This window comes from Cotesia glomerata, linkage group LG5 (assembly GCF_020080835.1).
Source record: "Cotesia glomerata isolate CgM1 linkage group LG5, MPM_Cglom_v2.3, whole genome shotgun sequence".
Lineage (NCBI taxonomy): Eukaryota > Metazoa > Arthropoda > Insecta > Hymenoptera > Braconidae > Cotesia > Cotesia glomerata.
Window position 1 is genome coordinate 948,634 of NC_058162.1, and position 21,265 is coordinate 969,898.

Genomic DNA, 21,265 nt, shown 5'->3' on the forward strand with positions numbered 1-21,265 from the left:
CTACCCTAGTGTCTCTCCAGGATGTCAATTGACCGGTAGATTTGATCGAAATTGTACAGTTATCCACTTTTCGTAAGTTATACTTCATGTTTGTATCAAATAAAAAGTTTGCCGTATCTTTTTGCAAGTCGAAAAGTTGCCTAAAGAAAAAATCTGGATAAAAAAAGCTATCGATAATTCGAAGTCTAGACTTAAAACTTAACTTTCGGGTGGTTTGGTGCCCGCACCATCGATGGTTTTTTATTGAGAAACTTTGTTCTCGTGTATAGTGACAAGACGACATCCTGTGAACGGAGATACTGGGGCAACTGTAATTGTTTCGGTAACGCAGGATCACCCGAGGCCCCAAGTTACTTCATATCAAAGTCGCGTCGTTAAAACTTTCGCCTTTGTTATTACCATTCTCGATTTTTATTTTTCCTTGCTCTTATCTTTATTTTTTTTTTTTCATCTCCTCTTTTTGTCATATTATTTTTTCTTTTAACGTCATTTCTACGGATAAAAGACGTCTCAAGAGTATCAAGAGCTCGACGCCTTACAACTTTACGTCGTTCAGATTCTCTGATGATCCTGCGTTCCTATACACTGGCAACACTCGTTAAAAATCGTTTCACTTTTATTGAGTCAGCACCTAGGACATCAGTAACAGTAACAGTAAGAAGAAAACTACTTCATATCGATCCACGTTATATTCTAAGAACCTTTAAGAGACTTGTTACTAAAATTCACCTTATTCAAAAATTTTATCTTCATTTTTTCTTATTATTATTGTCATCATCATAATGATAAAAGTAAATATTTAATCATTTATCTGAAAATTTAAGAGAACCAATATTTATTTTTAAGAAAAAATGAACTTTGATTTTGTGTATAAATTTTTAAATGAACACTGAAAAATTAATTTTATTTCAATTTTTAATTGCCCTGTCAGAAAATTACACTTTAAAATTAAAACTTTGAATTTTACATAAATTAAAGTCAATTATTTTATTGTTAAATATTTTATAACTTGCTATAAATACAGTTATCAACTCATCTTAATTTGATCAATTATATCTTTATTACCATATGAGAATTTTTATTTAATAAAAAAATTTTTTTAACTAATTTAAATAAAATTTTGTAATAAGAAAGCTTTACCTTATTAAAAAAAAAGAATAAAGTATATATTTACAAGTGGGGTCAAACATTTTAATGATCAAAATTTTTATTTGATTTTTTTGATATATTTTTTTTAAATATATAAAAAAATGAACAATTAAAAAAAAATCACAATTTTAACAAATTTATAAATTTAAAAAAAAATTGTGATATTCAACTTTTTTTTAATTGTTCGTTTTTTTTATGTACTTTTCAAAATAAAAATTGATTATCATAATTTTAATAAATTTTGAAATTTTCAAAAAAATTTATAAATTTACAAAAAAATTGTAATATTCAATTTTTTTTAATTGTTCATTTTTTTATGTACTTCTCAAAAAAAAAAAATATCAAAAAAATTTTAAATAGAAATTTTATTCAAAAATATGAGAGCCAAAATTTTTTTCAACTTTTGAAGGCAAAAAAAACTATCAAAATCTTTATTTTTTTTTTTTTTTTACATTTTTTATTATATATGCGCCGTAAAAACAAGCAGAATCAAAAAAAATTTGGAAATGTTAATTTTTCATCTAAATATGGCCAAAAATACCTTTGACCCTACTTGTAAATATTTACCAAAAATAAATTGAAAAAAAAATTGCATTAATAAAAAATTTATTTTATTTTCAATAGAGAAATTTTTTTTTAACTTTGTAATAATTTTTTTATTTAAAAAAATCAATAATATTATTAATTAAAGTATCATTAAGTGTAAAGGTCTGTTTGAATAAAAAAAAAAAAAAAAAAAAATTAGTAACAAATCTCTTGAAAAGCTACTCAGACTTAGCTCATATTAAAAATAATGAGTGTGAATGTAAATAAATTAAAATATGGATGACAAGTAACTCAATGCCGACATTAATGGTGAGGTTAGGGTTATAAGATCCGCAGTAATACATCTCGACGACATGCGGCATCCGGGTGAGCTTGCATATTCAGAGCGGGTAGGTAGGGTATAGTAAGAGTAGGTGTACCTGTAGGTCGTCAATGTGACCAGGTTGTTATTGTTATAAATGTTATCATTGTTAGGAGTTAAATTATCATCAAGTGACTGTTTACATGAGCTATTATGACTTAACTGTTGTCGTATCGAATCGACAATCTGGTGATCTACGGGGTCACTCGGAGCCTAAGTGGCACAATCTCGTGATAAAATCGTTTGACGGAAACTGTAAGAATTATTTTGAATTGAACGTTTGGGTGAGTTAGTTTGTTAGTTAGTTAGTTTGAATTCGACCTCGTCTCATCGTCGTCAATTCAGCACGTACGGACCTCGTTTCACTCGCGGGCGTTTCATGCCGGAAGTTCGCCTCGCGTGTCGCATCCGCCGTCGTAACTACCAATCACGTCTCTCTGGGGTGTATACGAACCGATGGACTGAAGAAGAAGGTGGTAAAGCACAGCCGGCGGCGAACGGGCCGCTTACAGTTTCCGGATGACCCCCGGTCTTTCTCTATCTACGATTAATTAAACTCTCTATTCCCGGATCATACTCATCAAACTTTTTTATCATCGATATTACCTAATACGATCACATTTTTACAAGCTCAAGGACTTTTTTAAAAATTTTTACAACTGTTTTTTTCTTCTACTACATAAAAATCATTTTAATAGCTTAAAAATAAAATCCGGTCATTTTTTAAGAATTATTTTCATAAAATTTTAATAATAAAGTCATTTTTATAGCTTAAAAAAAATCTGGTAATTTTTTAAGAATTATTTTTATAAAATTTAAACATCACGTTGTTAATACACTGAAAAAAAATTAATTTTAATCAAAAGAAAAATTTTTAAACCAAAAAAAAATAATTTTGAAAAATTTCACTGTCTTAAATTAAGACGAAAAATTCTTGAATTAAATAAAATTTATTTAAACCTGAAAAATTTCTTAATTTAAGAATTTTTTTACTTAAATTAAGAACATAAAATTGTTTAAAATTATTTACTTGATTTAAATAATTTTTTTTTCACAATAAATTTATATTAAAAAAAAATTGAGCTTTCATAAGTAATAAATTAAATTAGTAAAGGTAATATTGGGATTTTTGAATTGAAAAATTATTCAGAGTATGTAAATTATAAAGACAACTTAATCAAACGGAACTATCAATGATAACTAGCCTTTAAAATATATTCGTCGTCTCCTATAATCAGCGTTTTGAAAATAGTTTTAAATTATCCTTTTCACGACCTCAATTCACAAACTTTCTCGCGTGGGGTTGTTAAAGGTAATTATCAACGATAGAAGATCTTAAGCAGAATCTTCACGAGAACAAAACCGATAGAGGAAGTACTTTCATGACGTCTGTAGGACAAGTTTTTTTTACGATAGTAGCTTATGGTAAACTGACCGATCATGCGAGGCCAATTGTAATGCCGTTTTCATTTAAATACATTGATAATTTATCATTTCAAGCCGGTAATAATTTTTTAAACGACTGAAGTTTACGAAAAAGAGCGCAAGAGTTTTATAAATTGTCCTGTGACAAATCTTATTAGTTTTCACAGAACAGGTTAAAGTGTTAATATATTTGTTTATCTTTATTTGTATGAGGGTAAGCTGAGTAGAAAATAAAATAGAAACTGTGATCGATCGATTGCGCAAGCAGAAAGGAAAATTTATTCGGCCTCAACAAAATAAACGATGTTTGTTGGACATCGATTGGAACGAGTGTTGCCAGTGTTTCTTGATTTATGTTAAGTAAGCGAGAGAGGATGCTACTTTTACATTATTTTAAATCAAAACAATATATTACTTCTGAGATAAAAATGTTTTATACATTTTCTTTCTTAGAAATTTTAATATTTTTCCGTGAAAGCTTTTTTTGGAAATTTTTTTTCTATGCTAATTTATCTAAAATATATTTTACATATTTCAATATTGGATATTTTTTTCTGTTTATGTTTACAAAAAATTTAGTTTATTCAAGAAAAATATTTTGTTTAAAATTTTACTCTTTATAATTCGCATTATTTATTAAATAATTTTATTAAAATTAAAAACAAAATTTTTGAAGCAAGATTAATGATAATTTTAATTTAAATTAATAAAATTTTACACTTTATAATTCGCATTATTTATTAAATAATTTTATTGAAATTTAAAACTAAAATTAATGATAATTATAATTTAAATTAATAAAATTTTACACTTTATAATTCGCATTATTTATTAAATAATTTTATTAAAATTAAAAACAAAATTTTTTAAGCAAGATTATTAATTATAATCTAAATTTGTTTGAAATTTTACTCTTAATAATTCTCATTATTTATTAAATAATTTTATTAAAAATAAAAAAAAAATTTTGAAGCAAAATTAATAATTATAATTTAAATTAATAAAATTTAAATAAATTTACAATAAACAAAAGCCCAATAAATAATTAACCAATTATTGTGTAATTAAAACATATTTCCAATACGAAGCTTTAAAAATAAAATATGATAAAATATTCATTTAAAATATCATTATAATTATTTGAATCCGTTAATCCTCTCTCGCTGTTATTAATAAAACTTTCAGCCACCATACTGCTTCTGCAAATATCGTACATTTTCACATGAAAGTCAAAAAAAGACATACACACGTCGTAATAAATATATATAATATTTTATTAATTTTTATTTAAAAATTCGTAATTCGCCAAGCTAGACTCGGCGGGTAGAGTATCTTCCATTTTGTAAAGGCACTGTGCTTTAGCCGTTGAAAAAAAATATTAAAGGCTGATAATACTCTCGAAAGCTTCGTCAATGTAAATGGAATGTAGCATCCCTAATGAAGTGCAGCATTTTTGAATTATTAAAGTGACAGCAACTCAAGGAATTTCTTTTGTAATTTACTAAAAAAAGACGAGTCAAACGTACAAATCCAAGCCTGTCGGTCATTCGAAAGTCATTTTTTTTATTACAAATTTACAAATTAAAAATAATTTCAGTGCATTAAAAATCTTTTTGAACAATTTTATTTAAATTATTTAAATTCAAAAACTAGAGTTATGTACTTTCGAAATGATTCCCGACGGGAGACACTTTATTTCGCAGTGTACGTGTCAGTTACGCGTTACTTTCGACATAAATAACCAATGGTGTTAGTCCTCGTAGTTTTTAGACGAGCTGTTGCATTTTTTCTAGCTAGAAAGCCTTCCGCATCTTTTTTTATTACATATATAATTATCATGTTTAGTTCTCCATTGGTTATATTAACTAATAAAACGTCATTCTGATAAATTACTGCACCAGAACTTTTTATTTATAATTCTAAAAAATCCTAAATTAAAAACTACAATAATTGAATTTTTTAAATTAATTTTAAATCAGGTCTACTTAATTATACAACTATTTTGCATGAATTTATTTAAATTGATTTATTTTATCTTTTGAAAATATTTTACTTAATTACAAAAGTTATTCTTAGCTTCCGATTTAAACTAAAATAAATTGTTCCCAGAATTGCTTAAAGCTCTTTGAACGGTTGACCGCTAAATCAATTTACAGTACTTTTTGTGTTCTAAGAGTTTGAATAATTGTTTTAAACCCTACACGCGACTATTATATTTTGCGCTAACTCATTTCCTTTATTAATATCATTTTAAAATCAATCCATCAATTTAAACCTTTCAAATAAATTAATTCTTAATAAAATTTTTTTACTCTATGATTTTCAATTTTATTTTTTTAATAATCTATATTAGCAAGAGAATAAGAAAAATTTTGTATCCAAGAACATATCTCTAAATACATAATTAAGAAATGACCTGGTATCTTGTAAACTATTGACATTTTTAAAGATATAAGCTCATCTTGATGTTACGATCATCAAGAGCTTTCATTTGAGCACCCACTTGCATTTTTGATATATTTTTCATATATACATATATATAATATATACAAAATATATAAATATATGAAAAATTGATGTGGGTACTCAAATGAAAGGTTTTGATGAGTGTAATGACGAGATGAGCTTATATCTTTAAAAACATTAGTAGTTAAAAAAGTACAGTCAAGTTTAACAAATATCTTGTGAACCATTGACATTTTTAAGGATATAAGCTCATCCTGATGTTACACTCATCAAGCGCTTTCATTTGAGTACCTTCATGCATTTTCATATATTTTTCATATATACATATATATATAAATATATGAAATATATGAAAAATTGATGTGGGTACTCAAATGAAAGGTCTTGATGAATGTAACATCAGAATGAGCTTATTATATCTTAAAAAACTTCAATAGTTAAAAAAGTACAGTGCAATTTAACAAAAGTCATTATTTAATAAAGCAAAATTTTATTTATTTATAGTTCACAAGTCACGGCAGTCACATAGTGACTGCAAGGTTGCTAGTTTATTTTAAATGTGTAAATTTTTTTTAATATAAATAATTTTTTATTGAATAAAAATAACAAAATAAAAGGACCAATTTATATCTTAAAAATTCTTTGATGGAATGATTTATATATTTTTTACCAACCCACCAAAATTATCTACTAAATTTTTTTAAGTTCTGGTGTAGTACAGATTTGACTGAAAATCCTCACGAATATCAAACTCGAGAGATGCTAAAAAATTAGTAACAATTGAAAAAATTAATTATTACTAATTATACCATAAAAATCATCCAAAAAAAAAAAATTAGCATCAAACGTCAGTGAGGACCGAGAGCAAGCATGAAATTATCACTTATTACTGCATCTTTCGAAAGAAAAAAAATAATTATTTAATATTTAATCCATAACACTCACATATATAATATAAACACGTACATCTAACCAATAAATTGACGTTACTATTATTATTATTACGAGTTCTATATATTTAATTGTATGTAAATAGTAGACGCACGCTTACGTTTAGGTGATACGGGTTTACTTGTTAACGAACGGCTAAAATTGACATTTCTTTTTTATATATAGATACATATCTATATCTATAATAGCTTTTAAATTAATATTTTTTTTGTATAGATATATATTTATATATAAATCTTTCTCTATTAATCACTCACCGTATGTGTTTAGATAGAAAGCTGGCTTTCATTTATATATATCACTATTTCAGAAAAGCAAAACCGATACATGTAATTTTTTTCAGTCATCCACTCAATATTTGATTACACCTAATATAATATAATATAATATATAAATATATACATATATAATTTTGTTTATCCACGCCATTGGTTTTTTTGTTGCTACGATTTGTCTCGTCACTTGTTATTATTATTATTAATTATATTATTATTATATATTTGTTACACCGTATTTACAAAGCGGACGTGTCACGTTCGATTTCACGGATAACCGACGATATTAATTTAATTAATTTAATTTATAATATAAAAAATTATTTTTAACTACACAATTATAAGTATTATTGTCACAACTAAACGTACTTGAACAAATTGACACGTCAAATAAAATTAGCAGCGCTAGTATAGAAAAAAAAATAAAAAAAAAAGAATTCCCATGAGTTATTTCGTAAAGTAGAGTGAATAGAAGCTTTCTTTCATTAACAATAGTTACAGCTTTGGTAACTAATATAATTTACAGTCTCTTAGTCTCATTAAATTAATTGTCTCCCGACTTTTTTCCTCTTTATTTAAAACGTTTAGAGTAACTTCGTGAAGAACAAAAATACACTGATAGAAGGATTTATTTGTACCAAAAAATATTTTTTAATAGTTAAGAAATTATTTATTAAAAACCAATTTTTAGTATTAAACAAATATTTCTTAATATTTAAAATGATTTGTTTGTATTTAATAAATCTGATATTCATTTACTAAATATTAATAAATATTTTTATTAATACACTAAGAAATATTTATTAAGGACTACAAAGTGGTCTCTAATAAATAATTTGTTAAATATTAACAAATATTTTTAACTATAAACAAATCCTTCTATCAGTGTAGGACCAATCAGAAAGCTATAATTTCACAATTAAAATTTTTAATAGCAAAAATTTTAATCATAAAATGTAGAAAATTAAATTTTATAAAAAAAAAAGTCTCTTATTTTTTCGTACACTGATAGAAGAATTTATTTGTACCAAAAAATATTTTTTAATATTTAAGAAATCATTTAATTTATTAGAGATCACTTTTTAGTATTAAACAAATATTTCTTAGTATTTAAAATGATTTGTTTGTACCCCCATGAAAAAAAAATATATGTCGAAATACATAAAAAATATATTTTTAATGGCCGATTTTCATATATATTTTATATATTTCAAATACATAAAAAATACATAGCTAAAAATATAAAAAAAAATGTATTTTGAATATATCTAAAATATATTTGAAATATATATGAAAATCGGCCAAAAGTTAGTTATTAAAAATATATTTACTATACATATTTTTTATATATTTATTGGGGTGTGCCAAAATGTAACTTCCTTGATGGACCTCTTAAAATTAGAATTTTGAGTTCCGCTTTTAACAGGAGTTGTGTTTGGGCATTTCCTGACATATTTTGAGCGTTAAGAATTTATTTGATTTTCATAGAATTTTTTAACAGGAGTTTTGTTTAGGCATTTTTGCTGGAATTTCAAAATTTCAAAATTTGGCCGAACAAAACTCCTGTTAAAAAATTCTATAAAAATCAAATAAATCCTTAACGCTCAAAATATGTCAGGAAATGCCCAAATACAACTCTTGTTAAAAGCGGAACTCAAAATTCCAATTTTAAGAGGTCCATCAAGGAAGTTACATTTGGGCACAGCCTAATATTTATATATTTTTTATAGATTTTTAATATATTTAAAATATATTTTTTTTTCATGGGGGTATTTAATAAATCTGATATTCATTTATTAAATATTAATAAATCTTTTTAAATACTAAGAAATATTTATTAAAGACTAAAAATTAGTCTCTAATGAATGATTTGTTGAATATTAAAAATTATTTTTAACTATAAACAAATCCTTCTATCAGTGTAATAATTTATTTTTTTGCGTGTTCTATAAATCTTATATATAATTATTAATAATTTTCTGTATTTATGAAGTTTATAAATTTTTTATGAAAATCTCGGATAAGATTGATGAAAATGAAAGTTAAAACTTCGGGTATCATATTGTTTAAATTTATTCAACCGTGACTCAATTATTACTAAAGATCACCTACGAGGTCGATTACTGACTAGTGCGTGATAAAACCGCGTGCAATTGTAACGATCGGATAAGACGCGGTGAAAATGATCTCGTGCAAGTTGCCTTGTGCACATTTACCTTTTCGTTTACCTTTTCTACCCAGGAATTATCGACGCTTCGTAGTCGTAAAGTCAAGCGACGTAAGTGTGCATCTGATAACGAAAGAAAAAATAAAGGACTTGCTACTATGCTACATAGATTTTTAGTAAAAAAAAACTCATTGACCTTTGTTATTTATTTCTTAAATCTTTTTTTATCAAATGAATTGAATAAACTTTTTTTTACTTATATTTTACCGAGTAAAATTGATAGTTTTACGTAAAAAGAAGGTAAATTAATTAAAACATAAAAATAATAACAAATGGTCTTTGTTAATTTTTTATAACACGCCCGTTTGTGGGATAACGTTAATTAAAAAATTGTATCTTTGAAGCAGTTTCGCTACGGAGCTTAATAGTCTTGTCAAAGAAAAGTTGTTTAACGCATTTTTTTCTTTTTTAAACAAATCCCCTTTGTCACGTAAATATAAAAAAATAATGGATAGAACCATGTAAAATTTTTTATTTTATTTTATTTAAAATAACACAATTTCTTGAATTTCCGTGGATCAAAACAAGCGTCGGTCCTACAAACTCTATTATCTTAATATCCGTTTGTTACTTCAGTATTTTTTTTTTTATATTATATTTTCAGTAATTATTTACAAGTGAAGTCCGCCCTATTTTTGGCCATATCTAGGTGAAAAATTATTTTTTTTTTCTGACTGAAAAAATAGATTTCGATAGATTTTTGCCTTAAAAAATTGGAAAAAATTTTGGCTTTCATATTTTTGGATAGAATTTCTATTTTATCTTCTTTTGATATTTTTAATTAATATTTTTTTGAAAAATACTTAAAAAAATGAATAAGTAAAAAAAATTGAATATTATAATTTTCTAAAAAATTTCAAAATTTATTAAAATTGTAATAATCAATTTTTTTTTTTAATTATTCATTTTTTTATATATTTTTCTCATGTTTTTGGATAAAATTTCTATTTTATCTTTTTTGGATATTTTTTTTTTAAAACAAATAAAAAAATAATTGAATATTACAATTTTCTAAAAAAATTATAAATTTTTTTTTTAATTTGTTAAAATTGATTTTTTTTAACTGTTCATTTTTTTTATGTATTTTTCAAAAAAATATCAATAAAATAAAATAAAAATTTCATTCAAAAAAATAAAAATTAAAATGACGACCTCACTTGTAAATAATAACTTAAATTTCTTCTTTCAATCTTTAAATCTAACTCTTTAAACTCTTTCTTTATCTAACAAACTAAACGAGCCGCCGGTTTGAGGAAACCTTAACCAATTCGTTTAGGGCTAAAAGCACTTTGCACCCTCGACATTCAATTCTGACGACTTATTGATTTGATTTGTTATTTTTCCCATTATTATTATAAATTTATATCAAAAAATTTTCTTTAAAAAAAAAAAATATACGACATTAACATAAAACTCATTATCACTTAACACACTTTATTTATTTATTATTAATGATTACCATTTAAATTAATTGTTGCACGTGGTTTGGTGCATCTATGTAAAGGCAGTATGAGGCTCTCGCTCTTCACGCCGGCATCTCGAGTAAATTTATCCAAGTTTAAAATTTAATAAAGAAACTAGTAACTTTTTTAAAAAAATAGATAAGTAACAGAATATAAAGTTTTATTGACAATGAAATGTTTTTTATTAAAAAAGTGAGTACGTCTGCTGACAGATTAAGTCCTCGCTAAATCAAGAGTCGACAAAAGGATATAAAAATCTGTGACTGGAAATAAAGCCAGCCTAAATTTTTTTTTTTTCATTTTTATTTCTTTCTTTTCCTTCTTTTAACTCTCTGGTACTATATAAAGATTCAGCTTTTCATCGCACGTCTTGAGCCCGACGATTTAATTATCCGTGGCAGTTTTCCTCAACCCTCAGCCCTTAAATGCTATTTTTTTCCTTTTCTTCCTCTCTTTCTCTTGCATCCTATATTATCTCCAGACGTTCATTGTCCACAAGCGGATAAGGAAGTCATCGGGAATAAAAACAGAGGAAAAAAGACTTAAGGTGGAGACAAATAAAATAAATAGAGACAAAGAGAGTCCGCTATCTTACAATTAGTAGGCAAATTAATTATTTTTATTTTTTAAATTTAAAACGAGACAAAAAAAAATAATAACAAACTTTTAATTATTATCAACGACTGTGATAAATGTCTTAATGTACAATGTTTAATAATTATTAATTATAAATTTATTTACTAATACTTATAAATTATTATTTATTTATTTTGTTCATTTATTAATTTGTATATACAAAAATATATATGAAGAAAATATAAAAAGCTAATAATCGTGATCGGGGGCACGATCTGATTGATTTCTCGTACTCGAGATGTCGGCGGGCCGTGCCCGTCGAGCGTGGCAGAGTCTGTAAGTTGAGTTTAATGCATGTTGTTTTGTCTGTCCTTGCATGCAGGGATTCGGTTTTGTAACATTCGCGAATAGTGCCCATGCGGACCAGGCACGTGAGAGGCTACACGGCACCGTGGTTGAGGGCAGAAAGATTGAGGTGTGCATGAAATACTTTCTTACATTAATTATTATATATATATATTTAATTAAAAAAAAATTTATTTTATTATATATATTTACTCTACATACATAAACATTAATTAATTAATTAATTATAATATATATTTACATGTATACTTTAATAATTTATAATATTATTTGTATCTTTATTTTTTTTATACTCCACAGGTTTGAAGCACAGGCGCTTGCACGGGTCTTACGTGCATGCGTCCTTGCTTGTATGTATTTATTACATATATTAATTGTTTCATTATTTTTCACTTAAACGAGAATATTTACGATTTTGTTGATTGTGAAATTTTTATTTTGTAATTTTGAGAGATAAACCGGAAAATTGTTAAGTAGTTTTATAATTTTTGCAGGAAATTTTTTTTTGAAATTGTAAATTTAAAGTGAACTATTGACATTTTTAAAGATATAAGCTCATCTCGATGTTACACTCATCGAGACCTTTCATTTGAGTACCCACATTAATTTTTCATATATTTTATATATATTATATATATGTATATATATGATAAATATATCAAAAATTCATGTGGGTACTCAAATGAAAGCTCTTGAGAAGTGTAACAACGGGATGAGCTTATATCTATAAAAATATCAATATTTAAGAAATTGCAGTGCAATTTAACAAATATCTTGTGAACTATTGACATTTTTCAAGAAATAAGCTCATCCCGACATTACACTCATCGAGACTTTTTATTTGAGTACCCACATCAATTTTTCATATATTTATATATATTATATATATATGTATATATGAAAAATATATCAAAAATGCCTGTGGGTACTCGAATGAAAGCTCTTGATGAGTGTAACATCGGGATGAGCTTATATATTAAAAAAAGTCAATAATTAATAACTGAGTTTGCAATTTTGTCAACTAATGATATTTTTCAAGATATAAGCTCATCTCGATATTTCACCCATCGAGACCTTTCATTTGAGTACCCACATCAATTTTTCATATATTTATATATATTATATATGTGTATAAATGAAAAATATATCAAAAATGCATGTAGGTATTTAAATGAAAGCTCTTGATGAGTGTAACATCGAGATGAGCTTATATCTTTAAAAACTTCAATATTTAAGAAAGTACAGTGCAATTTAACAAAAGTAATCATTTAATAAATCAAAATTTTAATTTTTTATGTTTCACAAGTCACATGGTTTTTTTTTTTTTTAATTAATTTTTGTAAAATTATTATTGAGTCGTGCAATTATTATATATCATTAAATATATCCATTTTCTTGTTTACTCTCTCTATATTTATTATATCTAAAAGATAAAGAAACAATTTTCAATATTTGTATAATTTAAAAATTATTCAACATGAAAAATTCAACAAGATCGTGAATCATTCTTGTTTCGTAACTCCCGAGACAACTCGACGCAGTCTACGGTCGAATATAAAAATTCCAATTGAAGCCAGTAGTCGATGAAAATGCTCTGGGCAATTTGTAGTAGATGTAAACCCTAGGTGACCTGACCCGTGGAGCTCATTGCTCGGGAGTTACGAGAGAAATATTATGCGGAAAAGTTAATATTAAAAAAATAAGTAATAAAAAGGTTAAAAAAAATATAAAATTAATATACATGAGAAAGACCTCAATTCTCAGGCGGAGGTTTTTTTTCGTTAAAATTAAATGAAAATAATTCTCTGGTCCACATGACTCATAAAAAATACCTCTTGTTGTCCCTTATAGAGAGCTTGGGGTTGATAATGCAAGCGACTTTAAGAGAAAACAATCACTAAAATATCACGAAGGAATACTTAAAAAAAATATATCAAAGAAACAAATAATAAAAATGGAAAGCTTAGAGCGAGAGAGCGAGGCTTTTTTATCTTAAAAAAACAAAAACACAAACAGTTATTAATAAAGTTATTAGTCATCAGTCGTCACTCTCTCGTTAATGTGTTATTTTCAATAATATCAGTATAAAAATGAGAGAACTAAGGGCAAACATGGACACTGAGGATAAAAACTCGACATCACGTCCAAAGTGTCCTTTAAAGGTAAGGAATAAAGTGTCACGCCAAGGAATGAAAAAAAAAAATAAAATTTTTGATAATGATTGAAATGGATGTAAAGTGATGGAAAAAAATAATTTGTTTTCTTTTTTTGTAAATCTTTTTTTTAATAACAGTGTAAATTTTAGACTCGCACTGCCCGCTCTCTCACGTGATTCACGTAATTCATTCTCCAGGGTGTATTATCTTTCTTTTTTACTAAAATCAATTAACTTTTTCATTTTACCCGCGGTATTAAAATCCAGCTTTGATTTACTCCAACCGTATTTTTCTACTCTATATTAGTTAGTGTCATTATTATTATTTTTGTTTTCCTTCATGACATTGATACATATTTTTTTTTTTTTTTTTTATTAATTAATTTGATTTCACTGATGTCTTTTGCACTTTGAGCTTATTTAAATCCCCACCTCTGTACTCCTCACCTAAGCTTGGAGGTAAATTACCAACAATTAACGTCACGTGAAGGGAAACGCACATGTATAACACACAAAGAAAAAACACTCAAAAGTCATATTAAATGTCAGATTTGTATTTGCTATCTAAGGTTGTAATTAATTCTCTCTCGCTCATCAAATCATTTATTATTTGTTCTACTTTAATTTTCTTTTTATTTATATAACTATCGTATTTATTATTTTATTTTATTTTTTATTTATAAGATAATTCAACACGCATGTGGGCACGAGAAAGGTCTTTGTATCCTCACAATAGATTATAAAAAAATATTTTATTGAGGAAATTCGACCCAAGTAATCCCATTTTTATTAAATCAATCTTGTTCCTTCATTCTTTATTATTATCAATAACAAAATCCCAAAAAAAAAAGACTGACAATTTTTTCCTCTATTTTTTATCTTCAGTAATTTTCTAATTATTGGAAAAGAAAAATATTAAGAATCATCTAGTAATTAGAGATAAATAATTACAATGAATTTATTTTATCTACCCCAACTCATGCAATCATTTTCTATCCCCTTGTAATTTTTTCCTTACATCACAACCTATAATAACTAATAAATAGGGAATTATTTAATATCACGATTTTAACGTCACTATAGTTACTGTGTCGACCTTCAATTTATCATACATAATAATTTATTATTATGTACACACATGTCGGCACTTGTAAAGGAAATTCAATTGGGGGATTATTAATTTGGTTTTAAACCAAAAATAAACGCGATGATTGGAATATCAGATTAATTTAGTTCAATTATAATTATGTTTTTACATGATAAAATTAATTCTTTTTTAATTGCCGTTCGTGGGATATTTCAACCCTTGATATACCATTAAATTAAAAATGCTCTATCTGTAGATACGTAATTAAGAAAAGACGATGTATCTTGAGAACTATTGACATTTTTAAAGATATAAGCTCATCCCGATGTTATACTCATCAAGACTTTTCATTTGAGTACCCACATCAATTTTTTATATATCTTATATATTTATATATACTATATATATGTATATATGAAAAATATATATCAAAAATGCAAGTGGGTAGTCAAATGAAAGCTCTTGATGAGTGTAACATCGGGATAAGCTTATATCTTTAAAAATGTCAATAGTTTACAAGATATTTGTTAAATTGCACTGTACTTTCTTAACTATTGACTTTTTTAAAGATATAAGCTCATCCCGATGTTACACTCATCAAAAGCTTTTATTTGAGTACCCACATCAATTTTTCATATATTTCATATATTTATATATATTATATATATGTATATATGAAAAATATATCAAAAATGCATGTGGGTACTTAAATGAAAGCTCTTGATGAGTGTAACATCGGGATGAGCTTATATCTTTAAAATATATATATATTATATATTTATAAATATGAAAAATATATGAAAATGCATGTGGGTATTCAAATGAAAGCTCTTGATAAGTGTAACATCAGGATGAGCTAATATCTTTAAAAAAGTCAATATTTAAGAAAGTACAGTGCAATTCGATAAAAGTCATTATTTCATAAAGTCCAACGATAACGGTGATTTTAGAGATAATTTTTAAAGTAGAATTATTTCTTTGTAATTATGCTTTTACATTAGGTTAATATAAATTAGATTAAGTGTAATTAAAAGTAAAAAGCAGCGAGAAAAAATAAAAAAATAAAAAAACGATTAATAATATCTCGTAGAATATGATTATCCCGGGATATTGTCGAGGTTGAATCACAAATTTTTCACCCCGTATGTATACGGCAATACAGGTTAAATTATTATTGGTTCACGGAGCTTGCAGATTCATCCCTTGGAACAAGTCGCTCTAGAAAAAATGAGCGAAGCTGAAATAAAAAGAATTAAAAATAATAAAAGTACGAAGGGAGCGAGAACGAACGCGATAATAGAGCTTCCGATGACGGCGGAATGAAAATCTCATTGCATCTCTGCATATATGTCTATGTGCTGAATATAAACTTGGTACATATACAGAAATGTTTTTTTTATTGAAGCTTTTATTTAACTGTCGAATAAAACACGCGACCTTTGACGGAAAATACACAACACGCGTATTGCTAAAAAAATTTCACTGCGCCATTATACTAATGAACGTTCTTTGTACGATATTTCCACGGTAACCAACTTTCAACGGGATACAATTTTACAAACAAAACCTATCAGCATTGTAAGTCTTGCTTTAATTATTATTATTCGAATAATTCAAGTAATTAAAACCAGTCGTTTTTAACTCTTTTGTCTGCGACTTTCGTTGGTCATTAAAATTAAATTTCAACTTTATGTTTTTTAGAAGAGTCATTATTTCAACTTCGGAAAAAAAATTCGTATCAAACATAATTTTAAAAAAACTGCGTCATTTTTTTGAATGAATAAAAATTATTTTTTTTTATTAAATCAATAATTAGAATCTAACAAAACAGTTAATTTATAATGATAAATATTGCATTCAAAATTGCTCGATCTCTAGTTACATAATTAAATAATGACCTTGTTTCTTGTAAAATATTGACATTTTTAAAGATATAAGCTCATCCCGATGTTACACTCATCGAGAGCTTTCATTTGAGTACCCACATGTATTTTTGATATATTTTTCATGTATACATTTATATAATATATATATAAATATATAAAATATATGGAATATTGATGTGGGTACTCAAATGAAAGCTCTCGATGAGTGTAACATCGGGATGAGCTTATATCTTTAAAAACGTCAATTGTTATAAAAGTACAGTGCAATTTGATGTAATTAAGAAATCACCTTGTATCTTATAAACTATTGACATTTTTAAAGATATAAGCTCACTCCGACATTATACTCATCGAGACCTTTCATTTGAGTACCCACATCAATTTTTCATATATTTTATATATTTATATATATGTATATATGAAAAATATATCAAAAATGTAAGTGGGTACTCAAATGAAAGCTCTCGATGAGTGTAACATCGGGATGAGCTTATATTTTTAAGAATGTGAATATTTAAGAAAGTACAGTGCAATTTAACAAAAGTCATTATTTAATTAAGCAAAATTTTATTTATTTGGCAGTTCACAATTCCCGACAGTCATATAATGACAGCAGGTTGCTAGTTTATTTTATTAAAACTAATTTTAAAATGACACAGACATTAATAAATTAAATTTAAAAATATATAATCAGTTAATTCAGTGTCAATTAAATAATTAATTAAAATGTCAAGACGCGATTATTAATATTTAATATTTTAAGTAATGCTTAATAATAAATTGACTTGGAAGTCCGTAAAAATATAATGAGGTTAAATAATAAATGCAATTAAATAAAAATGTTTTTTGATTGGTAATTTTTGAGGTTTAAGGGCATTTGTAAATAAATTATTTTTGACAAGTAAATTGTGGTAAAGCTCCAATTCCCGTTTGAATTATAGAGGGAAAAAGCTCAAGCTCGGAGACCTTTGAACAAAACGAGCAAAGAAGTGAGAGGGGTTTAGTTGTAGTAGAGGGTAAAATCGTAAAAGCCTATCGTTACTGTCGAGCGGGTCACGTGTAAACTGAGCAGCTCAGAGCGAGTACCTCTATGAATCATTTAGAGTCACGAGCATCGGAAAAAGTCAACCTGACAATTTTTATTGCCGAAAAAAAGTTAAAGATAAATAAAATAAAATAAAATAAAATAGAAGAGAGTGGAAAAAGTGAGCTTAAAGTTGTCCGTCCAGCACAGAACTATAGTGACGTTAAGGTCGCGCGAAACAAATTGTGGGATACACCCTCTATTTGCAGAGTCAACTGTTAGCTAGCACCCTTCTCTATTCCACAGGGTCCGAGGACAACCTCTGTAGCACTAAGTACCTTCGTACGTGCATCGTTTTCCCAGGATTTTAACCACACCCCGTAACTCACATCATCCCTCTGTCTCCTTTTCCTCCTCCGGCAAGTCCACTCTACCTACCTATCTACCTTACCATACTCTCTCTCTCTCTCGAGTTTTCGGCTTAGCAAGTCAAATTAATGCAGATTCGCGACCCCTATTTCTACCCATCTACATCTCGTCAACTACTTGAACCTTTATGGCTTATCCCGTTGAATTTTCAGACGTTTCTCGTCTCTGTCTTCCCGCTTTCAGTTTATCAGTTTAGTTTTTCAGGCTACGTAAATATAACCGACCTTTAAAGTTTTATTAATTAACTTTGTTTCAATAAAAACAACTTTTGAGATTCAATCTTTTTTTTTTCCTCGAAGAATCTTTAGACACAGTCAAAAATTTTGCATCAAAAAATTTATATTTTAAATATTTTTATTGTAATAAAATGATCTCACTTATTTTTTAACCAATAAAAAATTTTTAAATTCTTTTAAAAAAATAGTAAATAATAAGAAAATTAATTTTTAGACTTTTAATGTCGAAAAAAAAAATAAATACTTAGAGAAAATTGTTAATAAAATTTATCTAAATTTCTAAAGCGACTTTTAATACACAGTAATAAATTTTACGTCATTACGTCAAAAAAATTTGTGTTAAAAATTTGTATATCAAATATTTAACATTTTTTTGTGTTGATTTAAAAGAACAAATGTTAAATTTACACATAAAAGTGTTTAATATTTAATAAAAAAATTTATAACACTTATTTTTTCGATGCAATTACTCAAAATTTATTACTGTCTACAGAAATTAAATTTTTACTTTTTATAATTACATTTTAATATCGTTATTAATTTTTTTTAAATTTATTTCCTTTACATTTTTTTACACGTTTAACGTCTAAAATTTCGCTATTTATTCAATTAAATTAATAAAAAAAAATTTAATTACACAGAAGTGAGGCTTTATTTATTTTCAGTTAGAAAAAATTAAAAATTAATGCTTTGATTATTCGAAAAAAATATAACTGCACAATTTTTAACTAGAAAAAATTTTAAATAATTTAAATTATTTTAGTATAAATAAATATTTATATTGAGTAATAACTCTGCAATAAAAGTAAAGGTAGAAGTTAAAAAATAATTATTTTAAATATTTAACAGAATAGATATTATACTTACATATAAAAGTGTTAAATATTGAATAAAAAAAATTTTTAACACTAATTTTTTTGACGCAATTACTCAAAATTTTTTACTGTGTACAAAAATTAAATTTTTACTTTTTATAATTACATTTTAATATCGTTATTATTATTTTTTTTTAATTTATTTTCTTCTTTATATTTTTTTACACGTTTAAATTCTAAAATTTCGCTATTTATTCAATTAAATTAATATAATTATACAGAAGTAAAGCTTCACTTATTTTCAATTAATAAAAATGAAAAAGCAAAATTAAATGAATGAAAAATTGTAGAGTAAGATTTTTAAAAAATTATAAAATTTTTTCCTAAAAAAAATTGTAAATTATTTTAATATAAATAAATATTTATATTGAGTAATACCTTAGCAATAAAAGTAAACGTAGAAGTTAAAAAATAATTATACAAATAGCTTATTTACTTTAAATTAAAATAATTAAAATCCCTTTAAAAATAACAGAGTTGTCTATTTAGTTAATTAAAAAAATTTTTACGTTAAGCTCAGCGTGTAATTTATCCGGTAATCAGTGTGTGTAAACTACCCCAGAAGTTGAAATAAAAACTTTAGAAACCAGAGCCACAAAGAAATAACAAACAAACAAACAAACAGAATAAGTAAATATCTATAGCAATCCCCATGAAGGATTATTTATTTATTTATTTTAGGGCCTTTATCTAACCAATGCGGTCCTTCATAATTCCTTTTCCTCCATCTGTCTAGTTAGTAGTAACTCGAGAAATAAGAGCCCACTTGTATCCTCTTGTTCTTTTTTTCCACAATCTTTTTGACCCACAGAACAACCCCGAGCCAACGTTTGAGATTCCTCAACTAAACCACTTGGGTCGATTCCTGTAGCCAATTTGTCTCGGCTGTAGTAATTAAAACTCAAATTAAATATTTCTTTATACTCTCTTGCGTTAGGGTGCGAGGACACTTGAGGATAGTGAGTAGTCTTGCGGTAGAATTTAATCAGAATACTCGTAGAATATGACGTACTAATGCTTTTTTTATTTTAAGATTAATATAAATATGTAAATAATTAATTTGCATATTCAAAAAAATTACTCAGTATACACTAATAGAAGGATTTGTTTATATTTAATAAGCTTTATTAATTGTTAATAAATGATTTTTTTACATCGTAGGATTTAATAAATATTTATTAATAGTTAATAAATTATTTATTAAATACGATTTTTTAAATATTAATAAATATTTTTTAAATATTGATAAATATTTTTTAAATATTAATAAATATTTTTTAAATATTAATAAATATTTTTTAAATATTAATAAATATTTTTTAAATATTAATAAATATTTTTTAAATATTAATAAATATTTGTTAAATATTAATAAATATTTGTTAAATAATAAATATACTTTCCTTCCAAATAAATATTTATTGAATATTAAAAAATATTTATTAAAATTTAATAAATTAAATAATTGTCTTCAAATAAATTAAATTATTAATATTTAATAAATCCTTCTATCAGTATAAATATGAATATTTATAAGTGCATAGATTAATTTTTAATATTTTTTTACATCATATTCTACTTTTTCTTTATTCAGTATTAATACGTGACATCTCGAAAATATATTCTCATATTAATTTTTATTTCAGTTTTTACAATAATTTTTTTTATCGTATGAATAAATATTTAAAATGAAAAAGTAATTTATTTTAGCTTATAAAAATAGAATTAATTTCTGAGATTAGTTACGGCATATATTGAATGAGAAAAT

General features: G+C 25.4%; 1 protein-coding gene across 17 annotated transcripts in view; it reads left to right on the plus strand.

The window, feature by feature from the left end:
* The window catches only part of LOC123266228 (RNA binding protein fox-1 homolog 2), a 177,280-nt gene that overhangs the window by 118,120 nt on the left and 37,895 nt on the right, over positions 1 to 21,265 (plus strand). For 15 of the 17 annotated variants that reach the window (XM_044730337.1, XM_044730338.1, XM_044730324.1 and 12 more), the window contains one exon: positions 11,822 to 11,914. The exons of the other annotated variants lie outside the window; for them this stretch is intronic. In XM_044730337.1, coding sequence (XP_044586272.1) covers positions 11,822 to 11,914 — 93 coding nt within the window. The remainder of the gene's footprint in view (positions 1 to 11,821; positions 11,915 to 21,265) is intronic. 17 annotated transcript variants of the gene reach the window in all.